Consider the following 17,842-nt stretch of genomic DNA (forward strand, 5'->3'; position numbering starts at 1 on the left):
ACTCTTTGGGCCGCCGCCACCACCGCCACCGCCGCTCGAAAGTGCACCCCGCCACGGCCCTGAAATTTTAAAATATTGTTTGTTCTGTGTAAACTATGGCAATAGAGTAGGAATCTGCACAACTTTTCTGTTATGGACCAAGCGGTAATTATCACAGGCTCTGTCAATCACGTGTGCTGTGGTAACTGCTTAGTTCTGCGGTTGTGACCCAAAAGCCACCATGGACAACATTGTGAAAAATGGCATCAGTACTGCTTGCACCACGACATGATTTTATTTACACAAACAGGTCATAATTTGCATCTTTCTGCTGGAGGGAAAATACCTGTAATAGAGGTGTTGGGTTGTTTATTCTCAAGAAGTGTTAGAGAAATTATAAATTTGATACTGCCAAAGCTTACATCAAAACACTACTTCGGTTAACAGATGTGTTCCTCAGATATTAAAAGGAATCTAAAATTTGGGACATGTAGTTATTATATGGGACGCTGGTAAACATAATAAATCCAGAGGTAAAATATTTTGCAAACATCTATCAACCCTGTTTAAAGATCAGCTTTTTTTTTTTTTTACTTTTTAAATTCATATTCATGTGAAAAATTGTCTTCATGTGGAAGGAGTTACTATATCTTCTAGATAAAGAAGCAATGTTTTGATCTAGAGAACATTAAATAGTTTTGACCCTAAGGAATTAAACCATAAAGTTACTACTTGGGTATAGTCAATATTTATTCATTATTCCAGTGTTTGTCTTGGATTTTAATGAAAACAGGAACTGTTTTCTTTTCTGTGAAAGAACAAATTCTATTAGGAAGGCGCACAGAGTACCTGAAACCATATGACAAGTAAATCACTAAAAATAGTATCAGATCCTAAACGCTGGGCAGTACCTGAACTCAGTATGTAGACAGAGAACACTTTATGAGCAAAATTAACTGCAACATACTCTCCCAGGTTTTTAAATAGCCAAATATACTGAGCATTTTTTTTTCATGGACTTATTTGTCATTGAAGAGAACAGTCAACTAGTATTGACAAAATGACCATTTTAGGAAATATGATACTTAGAATTAATGTGCTTCCAATCAAAATACCATCAGTATTTTACAAGGAACTAGAAAAAAATTAAATTTATGTGACTCCAGAAGAAAGCCAGACTGGCCAAGACAATAATGAGCAGCAAGGGAAAAGAAAGAGGGCGACAGTCTCAGACTCTAAATTATCCTAAGTTACAGTCATGAAACAGTAGAGTGGTGGCGAAAATCCAGACATGAGGACAAATGGACTAGAAATGTGAATGCAGAAACAACCCCAAGAATCCTCAGATACCTAAATTTTGACAAACAGATCAACAACATAGACTAGAGAAAAGATAATCTCTTTTAAAAGTGATGTGGGAAAGACTAGTTATCCATGTACAGAAAAATGAATTTAGATCCATGTCTCTCACCCTTCACTAAAATAACATCAAAATGGATCAAATAACTATATACAAAAATCAAAACACTGGGCCGGTCACATAGCTCAGCAGATTAAAGTGTCTGCTTAGTCAGGCACAGGGACTGGGATTCAATCCCTGGTTCATGCTGAGACAACGACTGAGACTGGTGGCACAGGCCTGTAATCCCAGCTCTTGGGAGTCTATAAACAGGCGGATCACTCCGAGTCCCATCTAGTAGTGAGACCTGGAATACCCTGTATGGTAGGCTCTTCCCTAAAATAAAAAAAAAAAAAAAAAAAAAAAAAAAAGGAAAAAAGGAAAGAAAGAAACGGTCATCTCCGAATGAACAATTTAAATGAATAGATACTTCTCAGAAGAAATAGCGCTGTTTAATTTTTGGGAAATCTCATTCACATTTGACATGATAGAAGTCACTTGGATCTTTTCAACTATCTCTTCATTCATTTTTTTTATTTTAAAGAGAATGAAAAATAATAAATAAGACATTAGAAACAATACACAATCTCAAAATAAGACCACAGGTGTTGAACAGTAGTTGCTATGTTGCGCATTGTTGTCTTCAATGCCGTTGTTCAGATTCTCACAGAGATCTGCATTCTCTTTTCCACTATTCATCAGACACATGGTTCACCCAGTCAGAAGTCATTCCAATAGGCTTTCAGGTTAGCTATGGACATGCGCGGGCATTTCACCAACACCTGACTAGTGCTAAATTCTTCAGAGTTGTGACATGGAATGTAAAACTAGTTCAATAAGTTCTCTAACTTACTAAGTTAAAATTCATTGATTGAGTGTATAGATCTTTGATCAAGCATGTATCATTTGGAACCAATTGGTTTATAAATTTTGTATATTTCCCAAATATTGACATATTTACATAGAAAAAAATAAAATGTTTTAAATTTATTATTATTACTTACTAATCACCGGCAGTGTCTCTTTCTAATGGAAAGATACTAATTTTTGTTTGTTTTGAAAATTTTGTTTTATCATTGGGAACCAATATTGCAAGTTTATTTCCTTAAAGTGATAGTCTATGAAGAATATCTGGGACATGCCTAATGTGAATTACAGCTGTTTTTCGGTTTCTTTTTAACGGTTCTCCATGCAATTAAGGTCGCTAGTTCAGTTTGAAACTCAGATGTTATAATTTGAGACTATTTTATTTCAGCACGTGGTCAGGTGTCTCACATGTACTTCCCACTTTAAATAGTGAAATGCAACAACTGAAATGATTCTACTTACTAAAAATTATTGGTCTTTTTATGGCCTTAACAAAGAGATCCACAAGAGAACACCCCACTCCCAGTGAATGTCACAGACAAAAGCCGGGACTTCTGGCAGTTTGGTGTCCGCACTTTATGTCCTGCAAAGCTGCTAGCAATTTTACCAATCACTGCTTTTTCATTATCAGTGCAAATGTCAATCTAGTGAAGAATGTAGGCCGTGCCTCATTATTATAAAAATTATTCTGATCTGCCAGCTTTCTGGAAGGATTTAGAAGCTGAGAATTGTGTAATGGGAAGTGTTGCATCAAAGCGGAGCCATTGCAGTACACCATCTGGACAAGATCTTCTTAGAGACATTTATACTTACTACTTCTAATTATTAAGTGAATTAAAAATTTGTCATGTTCTTCCTTAGGGTTGTTTTGTTGGCTTTGATCTAGCACATGCAGTTGGAAATGTTGAACTTCACTTACATGACTGGGGAGTTGACTTTGCCTGTTGGTGTTCCTACAAGGTAAAAATGTGATAATATATTTACATGCTTTTATTTCACATTGATATTAATCTAAAGAAAATGAAAATTAAATATGTGGGCCAATTTTAAGGATTTGCAGGTCCTGTCAAATAGCTCAGTGGATTAAAGCGCCTGTTTAAGCAGACGAAGTGACCATGGGCTCCATCCCCAGGCCTACCCTGCCATCCTTGCCCCCCAGGCTTCACTCCGGCACAATTGAGACTGGGCAAGGTGATGGGAGCCTGTAATCTCAGCTCTTGGGAGGCTGTAAACAGGAGAATTACAAGGAGTCTGATCTATCATAGTGAGACCCCGAACACCCTGTAGACCCTTCCCTAAAAATACAGAAAAAAAAAAAAAAAAAAAAAAGATCCTTAGGTTTTTTGATTAAGTTGGGAAATTTCTGCATGTGTAACCACAATTCTTTGGAACTCAAATTAGTTTTGATGTTTGAAGACAATTTACTTGATTAAGAGGATGAAAATAAAACCAATTATAATGTATGTGTTTCAAATACATATTCAAAGTTATTTCAACATTTTATGAGAAATTAAAAATAGGAGTTTTTAATTCAATTAGGCCTCAGTGAAACTTCTGCCTATTAGATGGGGCAAAATTTCCCCAAAACAATCATAGATATACATTCTTCAGCCTAGTAATATTTTCTCATTTGTTTTCCTTTGAATAAAATGATGAGAGATTCTGCTTTATTATACAGATTTAAACAGTTACATGTTTTGAACTGGTCAGTAGTTGTAGTTTTATTATCAAAAAGTCAAATCATTGCATTGTTTATTTTTGTCATATAGACAGAAACACCTTTGTAACATAATTTATTCTTAATTCAGTACTTAAATTCAGGAGCAGGAGGTATTGCTGGTGCCTTTATACACGAAAAACATGCCAATACAGTTAAACCCGCGTGAGTACCATTTTCATATTCTTCTTTAGTGCTGAACCAGTTCACATGCATTCATAATACGTTAAATTTACACAAGTTTCTTAAAATTCTATTTGATAGGAATCTGGATTGGATTGTAATTCTTTTACTACTCTATTAAGAATGATATGCTTTATGAGAAATAATTGCTTTTTGAAGAGTTCAAATGGTTGAACAAGAAATTTAATCAAAAAATGGAAGCTTCAATGCTAAAAACGAGTCACTCCAATCATGTGTAGCGGAGTTTTAATGCAAAAGGCCACTTGATTTTTTTTTTTTTTTTAAATTAGACTGTAGAAAATTTCAGATTCCTTACCTGATGGATAAATCAAAGACAACCAGAGCTGTGCCTAATAGAACCTTAAATGTGGCATGTTATTATTAAAATTACACCTACCTATAAAGCAATAAATGTTACATGATTGCTTGTAGGAAAAATCTTCTGTCCTAAAAGACTTTATAATCCATGAAACCTGAAGAAGCCGAACACTGAACAACAGATTGACTACATAAAAAGTATTACTTTTTTATTTTATATAACTCTCTTGCAGTTTTAAAGCAAGTGTAAATGCAAATGTAATACACCAACACATTTATGCAATTTTATTTTACTAGAGAACTCATCAGTGGTCCTTTTACTTTTATCTGATGTGGAAGAGAAAAGAAATCATATTCCAGAAAAAGCCATTTTATAGTTTTATTGGACGGTGTGTGGTAAAGAAATCATGTAGATCCCCAGTTGATAATGTAATACTATTAATTCAATTTCTGCATCCTCCCAGCTCCTGGCTGAGTAGTGTAATCTTTGCAGGAATTAAAGGTGAACAAGTAACAGATCTTGGAGCATCACATATTCTTTGAAGTTCTGTACATATAAATCCCAGGAACATGGGTGATTTGTGTAGTTGATTTAATCATCTCTAAATTTTATTCAGGATTTTGAAATAAGAGTAAATTTTACTGACATACTTGCTCAGGAAAACATTTGCCTTAAATATACTGCAGTGCAGTCATTAGATCTCTTTCTATGTCCCAATAACTTTGAGAAGGATATAAAGCATATGAAGAATATTATGCATATACTAAAATTATTCCTTTTCAACAAATCTCTCCAATAACATCATTCTTCGTTTATTTAATCACAACAGAGGATCCAGTGTACTATGTCAACCTTAGGGCTGGCCAGTGATGTTACTGTGAAATCCAGATTCTAGAGAAAGGAAGGTTCAGCAAAGAAGTTCTAAACTGAGTTTGAGGTTGCACTTCAGATTTTTTCTCACCCTGGATGTTGAAAAGGAGATTTAATGCCGCTGGAGAATGTGTGAGCATCATTTTGTGGAACCCGAATATCTCGCTGGTGTTTAAATATATATTGAGAAAAGGCAACTAGTCAAGTCATTTTCATGTCCCAGCCCAGTTTCTGGCTGGTTTACAATCTCGACAATGTTTCTTGCACTTGAGACAGGGTCTTGCTATGCAGTTCAGGCTGGGCTTGAATTCACTATGTAGCCCACGCTGTCCTTGAACTAACAAGGATTCTCCTGCCTAAGCCTCTCAACAGTGTACCTGATCTCTCAGTATTCTATCGATTTATAGCTATATTATAAGCAAATTTTGTGACAATAAAAGGAGATTATTCATATGGCTACTTAAGCAGTTTCTGATCAGTATAAGCAGGGCTGCATAAAATACATATCCAATGCCAGAATGTGGTGCACCTCTGCAATCCCAGCACTCTGGGAGGCAGGAGAATCCTAACTTCAAATCCACCCTCAGCAGATAAGAAAAAGTCAAAATTGCCTTGAACTCAATCCCAAGATCTCTAGTACCTCTAATATAGATGGAGAGAGAGAGAGAGAGAGAGAGAGAGAGAGAGAGAGAGAGAGAGAGAGAGAGACAGACAGACAGACATAGAGAGAGAGGAGAGAGACACAGATACAGACACAGAGAGGTAGAGAAAGAGAGACAGAGACAGAGAGAGACAGAGAGGACAAGAGACAGACAGAGAGACATTCCAAAGTTTTAAAAAATAAGTGAAAACGATGGGTGGCTTTTAAAAACATAATTGGGAGATTAGTACTTAGACCAAAGTACTCTCTTAACTTGCTGTGAATTTACCACTCAGACTTTCACCTAATGGAGTTCATTTTTCTCAAGAAGGAAACGTAACTCCAAGTTTATGGCTTGTGACCCTACAGGACAGTTTTGTCTATCACCAAGTATATTTCAATATACCTTTGACCAAATGGCAGCATAAATCTCCATTCCTTGAATTCTTTCTTCTTTGGGGCTCGTCTTACTGACTTCCATTTATTAATGAGTTAATTAAGATCATTGTGTGTGTGTGTGTGTGTGTGTGTGTGTGTGTGTGTATCTGTGTGTATGTGTGTCTGTGTGGTACTGGAGATTGAACGTGGGGCCTTGTGCTTGCCAGGGAGGCGCTTATGCTGCTGAACTACCTCCATGGCCCTAATTAAGTTCATTCTCGTGCATTCATTTGGTCTCTACATGAAAACCACACTTGAAACATTTTTTGAAAACATAAACTATTATCCTTTGCATTTTTACTACTTGGCTTTAGAAATCACTATTGACCAATGAAGGCCATCATACAGGAGACCTGGGTTGTTCATTTTCTTGTTTGTTTCCTTGTGCTCTTAAGGCTTCTTTGAAGGCCATGTTGGATTGAACAGTTCCACTGCTGTCACTTTCTGTCCTTCACTGCCCCTTCTGTGCAAGGTACCACGTATTGAATTTAATTTACATTGATAATTTGATATCCTTAACTAGGAATAGCAAACACTAGATAGGCACAGGAACAATAAGCTATTTTCACACAATATGCTTATTGTCCCAGATAGGAAAATAAATGCTTTCTCAAAACTTTACATATGCTCTGTAATATGTTTTACTTCTTCCTGAATCTCTAAATCAAACATTACTTGAGGGGAGAGTGTTAGAATAAGCAAAACAAAGCTTAAAAAGCAAAAGTACTACACCAGATAAGACTAGTTTATATATATTATAATGATATTCAACAAAAATTACTTTGAATATAAAAGGAAGAAAATTTTATAATGAATAGTATTCATAATGTGGTCATTTTATGCATTTAAACTCCAGATGTTCCAAGATGAACACTTTTGTCAATTAAAAACTTTTATTTCAGGTCCAAGGTCTCCCAGATCAGCTGGCTAAGAGTGTATCAAATCTTCCATCACCTGTATGTTTTGACACTTTCTTAAGGAGGCTTGACTAAGAAGGAATTTTTTGTTGTTGTTAAGGTATTCAGCATTATAGCTGAGAAGCATATGGAGATATCGAACATAATGAAATAAGTGAAACTGTTCATACAGCACCAAGTGAAACCATTTGATTGCTTAAAAAAGGGTGACATCTAGTGGCTAAATTCCTTATTGAGATAAATTCAGTCCAAATAAGCTTTTCCTGGTCAGGTAACCCTTTAACAGCTACTTTGAGGTATATAAGTTTAAATTATTTACTTTTATTTGTGATCATTTCACTACGTATTTTAATGCATTAATTTTGCTGCTAAAGCCCTTCAGAAGGAGGAATAATGGGGAAAAGCTGGAACTGAGGGTGAAGGGAGATCCGGGTGTGGTCAGACAGTAGGCTCCCAAGTTCATCACAGCCAGAGCAGGGGAGGCATAAAGACTCCCGGAGACCCCCTCCCCAGCGCATGGTGGGCCCCAGGATGAGCAGTGTAGTATCTTCTGTATCATGTTTGAACTACTCCTTGACCTGGTGTCTCCACTAACAACCAATGAACTGCATCCGTGACAAGAAATCTCAGTACCCCTCCTTTTGTTTAAATAGACATATTGGCTACCATTCAAGACTGGCAACCTAAGGCTTCTACCCAGAGCCTTGAAAAGGACCATGGAAAGAACAAATAAGTTATAGGCCAGAGTCAGTCTGCTGTATCAAACATCATAACTCAAGCTTTTCTTTCTTTTTTTTTTCAAAATTTTATTGATAAACAGAGAGCAATGAGACAGTTTCTAATCAAATCAGTAGTACAGTTTCAATAACTAACACACTGCATATATTCTTCTTAGTGGTTAATTGCTGTATCAAGCTTTTCTTTTCCACTCAAACTTAACCATTTTCTAGTCCATCGTCACCTTCTGCCATTGAAATGTCACGTTCTAAGGATAGTTTGCAGTTAAAATTATGAAAAATGAGGACTGTTTATGAATAAATGACTCCTTCAGAGTTCTGCCACCACTTCAGGGAAGATTGCAGGGCAGTCTACAATGCTAATTGTAGCCATGACATGTAAAAGAAATCACTATTCATTGTACAAGTTTGACAGTCAGCAATGTAGAATTAAGAAAAGTCCTTGAATTTGTTTTAATGTCACAGTGTTGACATTTCCAGTCCATATTTTGGGTGCAATATTTACACTTTTGATTTTAAAGAGTTGAAAACTCTCAAGTCCATGAAAAGATTCTTCTCGAACCCCTCATTTACTGCGATTTGAAAAACTGCCTCTATCCTTCCTTTTCTTGCTTTCTTTTGACATTTTTGACATATATATTCTTCTCTGAAAATGCAAGTAGGTCATATGAGCAATAAAGATTTCTCTTATCAGTTTTTTAAATATTTGTTTCTCTTTTTAAAGAGAGTATTACTCTTTAACTCTGTTCAGTAAAATCACATGCCCTAGAAACCTGCTGTTCCTCACTATCCATATTGAATAACAAACCTCCAAATACCATGCTATATTAGATCTCTTGAAATATTCATTTCTTTCTGGTTTTCTTTGAGGGACCCACAAGGAAGCCTGATGAAAATTCTGATGGAAATGCTCTAATTTTAAGTCTTGCCAACGCATATCCACCCTAAGCTAGAGTTACTTGATTTGAAATTTTAAATAGAAAAACAGTATTTTTCAGGCTTTTTCAAGGGCTCGAGTCATCTTTTCGGTCACGGGTAATTTTTAGGCCAAAGTCAAAGGCTGAAGAGGCTGGCTGACTTCCACGCATTGTTACGGCAAGCTTCAGAGCTCAGAAAGGAGATTCTTATTTGTCAACAACAACAAAATTACACTAACCCATTTCCTAGGAAATCCTAAGAATAAAAATATACATCAAGAATCTTTGAATGAAAGACTGAAAAATTGTAAGCCAAGCCCCATATATTCAAGTCATTTGAGGAGATCATTTAATGCGAGTGTGTCCTAGGGAAGGTGGATTTGGCCCAGCTCAGCCCCGCACACTGCTCCTGTTTTCATAGATGGCATCTGTTTGTAACTTTGTACCATGCATGACTGCTTTCGTGGTGTATAGTTGTGTGTGTGCGTGGCTAGTCGTCGCTTCTCAGTACCCTTCCTGCATCTTTTGGTCTGCTTCTGATTTTCAAAAGCTCTATTTCTGTTTCCTTTCATCGTTCTTTTCTTTTGTTCTTCGTTCATATCCTGAGGTTCTCATATAAGAGAAATCATATTTAAGCTTGTAGTGTGATTACTTCCCTTAACACTGTGGTTTTACAGTGTTAAGGGAATTTACAATAAGTGACTCAAATTAATACTTCTCTATAGATAAATAGTACTCTGTTGAGTACTAAGTAACATTCTTTATCTGTTAGTCTTTTGATAGAGGCATATAGGCCGCTTCTCTAATATAACTATTGTCAGTTGTGATGCTATAAAAATGCACATGCATCCTGTTATTTGATGCCTTTAACTCTTTTGGTAAGATATCTAGTAGGGTAACATCTGGTTCAAATGAAATTTCTCGTTCAAGTTTTTTGAGGAATTTCCTGCTTGAATCTCCTGCCCAAATGTTCTCAGTAAATTAAGCCTCTTTGTAATTTCTTAGTTATCCCTTCTGACTATTTATAAATCCCTGTTGAGTGCCTGGATGAGGTCTCCTTGTGTAAAATCTGAGGAAACAAGGGATACAGGTGGCAGTGAGTGGCAGGATGCTTGAACTGGCAAGATGCCGATGCAAGCAAGTAGGACAGACTGGTGTCAACTCAGCTTCTCAGTGAGAATTTTTGCAGAGTCCTCAGTTAAACTATGACTAGGCTTCTCACACAGCTAGGCTTCCAGAGAAACTTCTCCATTAATGTAGAGAATTAGTCTACTAGACATTTCTCTACTAACCCTGCCTTTGGATTTAGGTTTTTAGTCCTAACATGGATGATTTCTTAGTTACTACTTCTAATTGGCCACAACATCATATTGTCAGATCTTAATGTCTTTCACATTAGCCTCTTACACTAAACTTCTGTGGTATTCTCTTCTGTTTCTTCTGCTTCCCTTGGAGTAATTTTTTTTTTATTTGACACTATTTCCTCTTTCACCTTTTCATTACTTCTCTCAAAACCTCAGCTTTTGTTCCTCTTCATCAGAAATATCTTAGCCACAATCACGACTTCAACAATGCACACCTGTTGAAGATGCTGCTTATTTTCAGCTTTATGATTTTGCTCAATTTTTAGTTCTTGTTTTCACTTTCTTGCAAATTTCAAGAGTTTGTCATCATCCAAATATTATCCCATTCTCTCAGTACAAAATATAATGTAATGAAGATTGTCTTAACTAAAAAATATTAACTAACAAGCTACCTGTTCATCAAATTGGTTCTTACCTAAAGACCTTTTCCCAATCAGAACTGCCATCTGTCCTTACAAATCAGTGCAGTTTAAGTTGTTTTCCTGATTCTAGAGTAACATAAATACAACATAATACAACGAAAACTAGATCATAAAGTAAACTTTCTTCAATATTTAGATTTTTCACAACACAAGTGAAGTTGGAATGCTGTTGAATCATGAAATTAAGGAAAATGAGAGTAGAGCTTTTTGAAGTAGAGGAAATTTAAAAAGCAACTTGAGAAGCAAATGACTTGAACAGCAATGATTTGAGCAAAATGCTGAATAACTATAAAAAGTCTTTGTAAAATTATCATCTTCAAGGTCATAATAAAAATGTTAACTATAATATGAATGGATTATATTTTACAATAATATTTAATCAAATATACACCGCGAATAAACACTAGGTTTATAAATTTATTACATGTCTGGAGAACCTTCACTTTGCATTCCTTGTGTGGAGTTGGTCCATGAATTAACACATCTCTATTCTGTTTTTTATCCCTGATCGATTTCTTTTCTTCCCCTCACTCTGTCTCTTGTCCCCTCCCCTTAAGAATGATCTATGGAGGAGACCTGCCCATTAGTTCAGTCATTTAAGTGACTGCTCCAACCTCAAGGACAGTCAACATTTTGGCCCTAGCCTTCCAAGGTCAATTTAGACTCAGGAAATATGAGAACCTGTACTGTGACATCATGTAACTCAGTTGTGTCTGAAATTTTCTGATCAAGGAGATTATGGGGCCAAAGAGGAAAGTGATCGATGATCTAGAAAGTGCCAAAGGAGAGTCACATTTAGAGAAAACATTTTCTCAGGCTTTCACTGATACCAAATTGGTCAAGCAATGGCTATGACTCATTCACATGGCTGCCACTGACAAAGGATATACAAACTGAGGTACAGGGCCTCGGGATAAATCCTGAAGGTATTTAACTAACTTTATCAGATTCAAAAGCTACAATTCTTGTTACATAGGGCTTGCTTTATCTTGGTCTTAACCCTCCAGCAGAAGAGTATAAAAACGAAGTATAAGAAGTAAAGCCATGGTGTTATGTTGAGCTATAGGGGACTCAGGTCAACAATTTCTGACACTGCCAGTCAAGCAGAAGACCCAATACTATTATGGACTACTGGACTAATATTGGAATATTTTGCTGGGTTCACGTACCTATAATATTTAAAAAACAGAACTAAACAAAAAAAGGGTATACAGATGAATGACCATTTTGCATTTGTGTATTCCAAATGGTTAAGATAGATATACAGCTACATTCTCTTAATTCAACGGATAGAGTGATTTGTTCTATTAGTGTTTGTAAATAGAATATCATGTCTGCATCTTGTACACCATATAATCACTAGGAAGACAGTATGTAATGTGTTAATTATTGAAACTGTCCTACTAATTTGATTTGAAACTGTCTCATTGCTATTTGTTTCTCAACAAAATTATGGGAAAGAAAAGAAAACAAAAAACAAAGAGGAGGGAAAGAGGTAGAAGACACAGGTAGAGCAGGGAACAAGGTCTGGAGCACAGCAATTTCAGAGATGACTTTACAGGTCTGCGCAGTCCTACAGATAACCCACTAAGACTACTGGACTATCTTGGATTATTTCGCTGAATTTACGCACCTACAATATTTAAATAGCAATGGAATACCCATCTCTGACAAAGCTAAATGAAAAAAAGGGATATAAATAAAGGACCATTTTGTATGTGTATATACAAAATATGATAGATATACAGCTACTTACAGCTACTTTCTCTTAATTCAATGAGAAGATTTGTACTAACAGTGTTTGGACAGGGTATCATGTCCACATCTTGTACTATGAATAACTACTCTGAAGACAACAATATGCAATGTATTAATTATTGTAACTGTTCTACTATCCTGTTTTGAAACTCATTACTATTTGTTTCTCAATAAAATTATTAAAAATAAATAAATAAAAATAAGTTTCATTATGCTGGAAAAACAAACAAACAAAGCAGTCAGGCTCAGTATGCTGCTGTTCAAGGCCCATATTCTCAAGCTTTCACAGACCTGCCTTGAAGGCATCCTGAGCCAGCACCCCCACCAAAAAAAAATAAAAAATTGTTCTGAACTGTTAGGGCCAGAGGTATAGCTCAGCAGACTAAGCATTTGCTTCAGTAAGCACAGGGGCCAGGGTTTGATCCCTGCCTCTGCATGACATGCCAGCCCCCCCCCCCCCGGGCCTTCTGAGCCAGCAATGGATTCCAGGTGTGGTGGCACACGCCTGTAATCCCAGCCCCAGGGAGAAGAAATAAGGAGGATCACTAGGAGTCTGGGCTGTGTAGTGAGACCCTAAACAAAAAACAAACAAACAAACAAATAACAACAACCAAAAAAAAAAAAAATCCTAAAAAAGAATGATCTATGTCCCCACTTCTAGTCTATAGCTTTTATTTCTCCCTTATTTTTTACTCTAGGTTTCTCAATAAGAGAAACACTGTGATGCTGTGGCTGTGAGTCTGACTCATTTTACTTAACATGAGAGTCTCCAGATGCACCCATTTTCCTACAAACAACTCAAGATAGAGAGACTGTAGGGAGAGTATGCCTTCTGCACTGCTGGTGAGGATGAAAGCTACTACAACCATTATGAAATGTAAGGAGCATTCCTCAACAAACTGGAGCTAGACAGGCCACATGACCCAGCTATTCCCCTTTCAGGTATCTTCCAGAAAGTGTTAAAGACATCATATTACAAAGATACATGTGTACCCATGTTCATAGCAGCACATTTCATTGTGTGATATTCACACAACATGGAGTATTTCTCTTATATAATGGGAGATAAACTTGGGTCATACTCAAGTTTATTGTTTTTAACAACTAGGATATCATAATTTAAGTAGAATAATAAAATTGTACATTAAAATAATTTCATACATATTTTAAGATAACATCTCAATTATTTCTCCCTCTTTTATGTTCAAAGTTAATTTATTTTAAGAGAACTTCTTATTTAATACATTTCTCATCAGATGAGGACTTCCAATGTCTGTTATATACCTGTGCATGTTTGCATATGAATGTGTGTATATATCTCAGTAATTAAATACAGTAAAGCTCATATTTTACTTTATTCAGACTCATATATCTTTCTAGCTGCTTGTCACTTCATCATGGAAAAAGGATGATCCTGAGTTGACTGGGGAGACATGAACAAATATTACCTCTAAACATTTTTGTGCAGACCCATTTCTATAAACACTGTAACGGTCTTGATGGAAATAAATACAGAACAAGATACATAGAGAAATATAATTTAAATGTTTTAAAAGTAATATAAATGACAGACAATACAAAATTAGGAGATGTGTCCCAGGACAAACTTTTAATTAGAGGTTGGATAATTCTCAGAATGATTTTGCCCTGGGAGCAGTGGAGAAAGAAGTGACTAACTCAGAGCTGTTTCAGAATAACTTGAGCAAGGAAAGGAAGATTAAAGACACAGCTGTTCTGTAAAATAGAATGCAATGCTAACCAGGGCAATGAATTTACTTTCTGTTATTTTGAAAGTGGAACTTGATGCCTATAAGAGAGATTCACTTCATAAATTCCATGAATTTAAGGAGGCATAAAAAAGAAGAAAGAATTACTTAACTGGCACTTCTTAAAGGTACTTGTCAGATGATCTTTTCCTTTTTATTCTCTTCACTAGAATTTTTATGGAATCTGAGTTATTGACTTAACATTTTTAAGCCTACCTCATTATCATAAAAATGCCCTTTATCCCTCATCTGCAATATTGTAGAATTTATAAACAGTGGTAAAACCCGAATTGTTCTAAATTCTGTTACAAATCCATACTTGTAAAGTGAGTGACACTGATTTTCATTCATAGTCCTCTTAGTGTCCCTCTAAGGAATCTAAAAGTAGACACATCACCTGAAAAAAATTATTATTTTATTTATTTATTTATTTATTGTGTGTGTGTGTGTGTGTGTGTGTGTGTGTGTGTGTGTGTATGGCCAGCTCAGCCCACCAGGGGGCAGGGCTGGCTGGCATGTGGTGCTGGGGGATTGAACCGTGGTCCCTGTGCTTTGCCAAGCTTGTTCTAAGTAGGTGCTTTAGACCACTGAGCCATCTCACCAGCCCCTGAAAAAAATTATTGATGGAACCATGAAATATAAACTACACCTATCTTCATTTGAAGCAAATTTTATATTCATAATTGCTAAAGGATTTCTTGTGTTCTTGTCTTGACATGCTTTTGCCATGTACTACTTTCCCGATAGTTTTCCCATGTGGTGAATTTGAGCTGTGATCATAAAAATAACTTGTTTGTTTTGAGGTGTGATCACAGTTAAAACTAAGTTTAGTAAATAAACTTTTATTCTTTCAACTTCAGAAATTATCCCAAGTCTTTAAGAGTAGGAAAAATTTATTGAGAGCAAGAAAACTTCTGTCTGAGAGGGACAGAAGAGGGCCCAGAAAGAGGGTTGCCTGCCAGCCCCACTTCTCAAGGGTGGTTTTTGAGCAAAGTTATGAGGTAAAGCAGGCTTAATGTGGGACAAAACTATAACCAATCAATGAGATTACAAATATAGTCACTTAGATAAAATTGACCCAATGATAAATCAAAGGATGAGTATGAGGTGGGACAAAACTATGCTCAACCAATAAAATTACAACAAATATAGTTGCTAGGGTAATATTAAATGAGGATCTTATGGGGAAACAAGTCACATAGCAAACACACTTTGGCAGAAAGGACTTCCCTGGAAAGTGTAGGTTAAAGAGGTTTGTTTCTTAACCACAAGGTGATCGATACCTACTTAGAATATCAATCACTGTTGTTTATACCAAGGGGAAGTACCTGTGCAAGTAGTTCTTTTTCTTGAAGTCTGGCCTTCAGGGAATGTGCCTCCATCTACAATTGTCCTCTGTACTGATCTCTCAAGAACCCAGCCCCTTCTGACTGCCTATAATATTTCTACCTAACTTAGCTGTCTATAACATTCCCTCCTCTGAAGTACCCCTAATTGACATGAGGGGGACAAAAGACCAGGCTGGCTATTTCCAGCTAAAGAGGATCTGATAGGTGCCAGATGTTCATGTGTTGTGTAGAAGCATAGCTTGAAGTCTAGGGAAGACAAGGCTACAGAGGTAGTTAAGTATGCTGAAGCCAAATAATAAAACCAACGGCATAATCATAAATACAGCCAACAAGATTCTGCACCAGGAGGAACCAAGAATAGCTTCCCATAAAGAGGACAAGGTGAAGGTCCAGGAAATTTCAGAATCTGATCTATGTTATTAACCTGTCATCGAATATCTTGAATTCTGAGATACTAGCAGAAGAATCAGGAAGATACATGAAACATTCTGCTTTTCTGATTACACAAGTACCCCCTTTGGCTGCTGTTAGAATGTCTAATGCTGTCCGATTTTGGATGACTTGCCTCATTAATTTTACTTCATTGACAAGACAGACATTTGCCATGGTGTCATTTAATGACCACTGAGAATAGTTAGTTAAGGCCTGGAGGTGTTGCATGCCAGCCATCCTTTAATCCTAAGGATAGGATAAAGATAGAAGCCAAATGATCATACCTATTAAATACACTTCTAGACCACCCATGTCATAGATTCTTCCCATCATTGATTCTTCCTATGTATCCAAGGGGTAGCCCAGGCCACAAATCGCTTCCACTGGACCAATGAGTGTCATAAGAGCCTTCCCATCTAATTCAAGTGTGATTAAATCAGTTTATTGAAAACTAGTATTCAACCTGTAATGTTATTGTGTGTATACATTGTTTGGAGAGTGACCATCCCAAATATTCAGTAGTTAGGCCAATGTGAATAGGAATGAGCTTTCTGTTCCTAACATTAAGGGTCTTTCTACTAAGATATTCTAGTGGTGGTTAATCAGAGATAATCATCCCATATCTGAAAGTAGCCATTTTGATATATATGGTTGTTGTCACTGAGGATAGAACCCTTACTTTTATTTAATAGAGATCATACTAGAGCTTTTACGGAGGCTTTAGTGCTATTGTTACAAAAAATGCTATTACATCCACAACCATTAAAAGTATAGTTTAGAGGCCAGTCAGTTATCTTGCAACAGTGAGCTAAGCTATGAACCATTCAACTCATTCATAACCCACCCATACAGTTTTGTAGTTTATTTTAATCATATCCTTGGAATGGGAATACCCACCAAGAAAGTCTTGATGTACTCAACAAGGGTTAGAGACCACATATCCTACTAGATGTTTGTTGTAATGACTCTGTATATCCTTCTGCCCACATGATAAAGAAATTACATTGTCTTTAAGTGGTAAAGTGATTATTAAAAGGGCGTAGAGTAACATCTTAGATTATTTATCTGAAGATTTTTTTCTTGGATAAGAAAATTAAGTCTTCAATGGGTTCCCAGGAGTATCGCAGTGATGACTGCTCACACTCAGCGACAATCTCTGGTTCCTAGAACTTGAGTTGGGCATGGTGTATCTAGGAGTTCCAGCCTGCTAAGTTGACATCAGACAAAGTTGTTAGGATCACAGTGCATGGTCCTTCCTTATGTGGTCTTCAGAAGATGATGAGGGAAGAGATTTCACCACTATCAAATCTCCAGAGTAGAATATTGGACCTCCCTGTTCTTCAGGCTGAACTTCCATTAGTTGTTGAGGGGTCTATTAGAATTTAGTCAGTGAGGAAATATTTTTCAGTAAAAAATCTATTTGTCTATTGAAGACAAAATAATTAGTGAAAAAGGGTGTCCACAAAGCATTTTTTTAAATTTTTAAAATTATTTTATTTTTATTCCATTTTTTAATTGAGAAACAAATAGCAATGAGACAGTTTAAAATCAAACTGGTAGGATAGTTTCAATAATTAACACATTACATACATGCTTCCTAGGGGTTAACTGCTGTACAAGTTACAGACTTGATATCCTATTTACAAACAGCATTAGAACAAATCCCTCAATTTATTAAGATAATGTAACTATATATCTATCCTAACCACTTTGAATACACAGATACAAAATGGACATTCATCTGTATCCCCTTTTTTTGTTAAGTTCC

At 36.2% G+C, this 17,842-nt stretch overlaps 1 protein-coding gene across 2 annotated transcripts in view; it reads left to right on the top strand.

The window, feature by feature from the left end:
• Nucleotides 1-17,842, top strand: part of Kynu (kynureninase) — a 135,718-nt gene that overhangs the window by 75,551 nt on the left and 42,325 nt on the right. For both annotated transcript variants that reach the window (XM_004636634.2, XM_023721422.1), the window contains exons 9-10: nt 3,107-3,205; nt 4,054-4,127. In XM_004636634.2, coding sequence (XP_004636691.1) covers nt 3,107-3,205; nt 4,054-4,127 — 173 coding nt within the window. The remainder of the gene's footprint in view (nt 1-3,106; nt 3,206-4,053; nt 4,128-17,842) is intronic.

The sequence above is a fragment of the Octodon degus genome, unplaced genomic scaffold (assembly GCF_000260255.1).
Source record: "Octodon degus isolate 3935 unplaced genomic scaffold, OctDeg1.0 scaffold00082, whole genome shotgun sequence".
In the NCBI taxonomy this organism is placed as follows: domain Eukaryota; kingdom Metazoa; phylum Chordata; class Mammalia; order Rodentia; family Octodontidae; genus Octodon; species Octodon degus.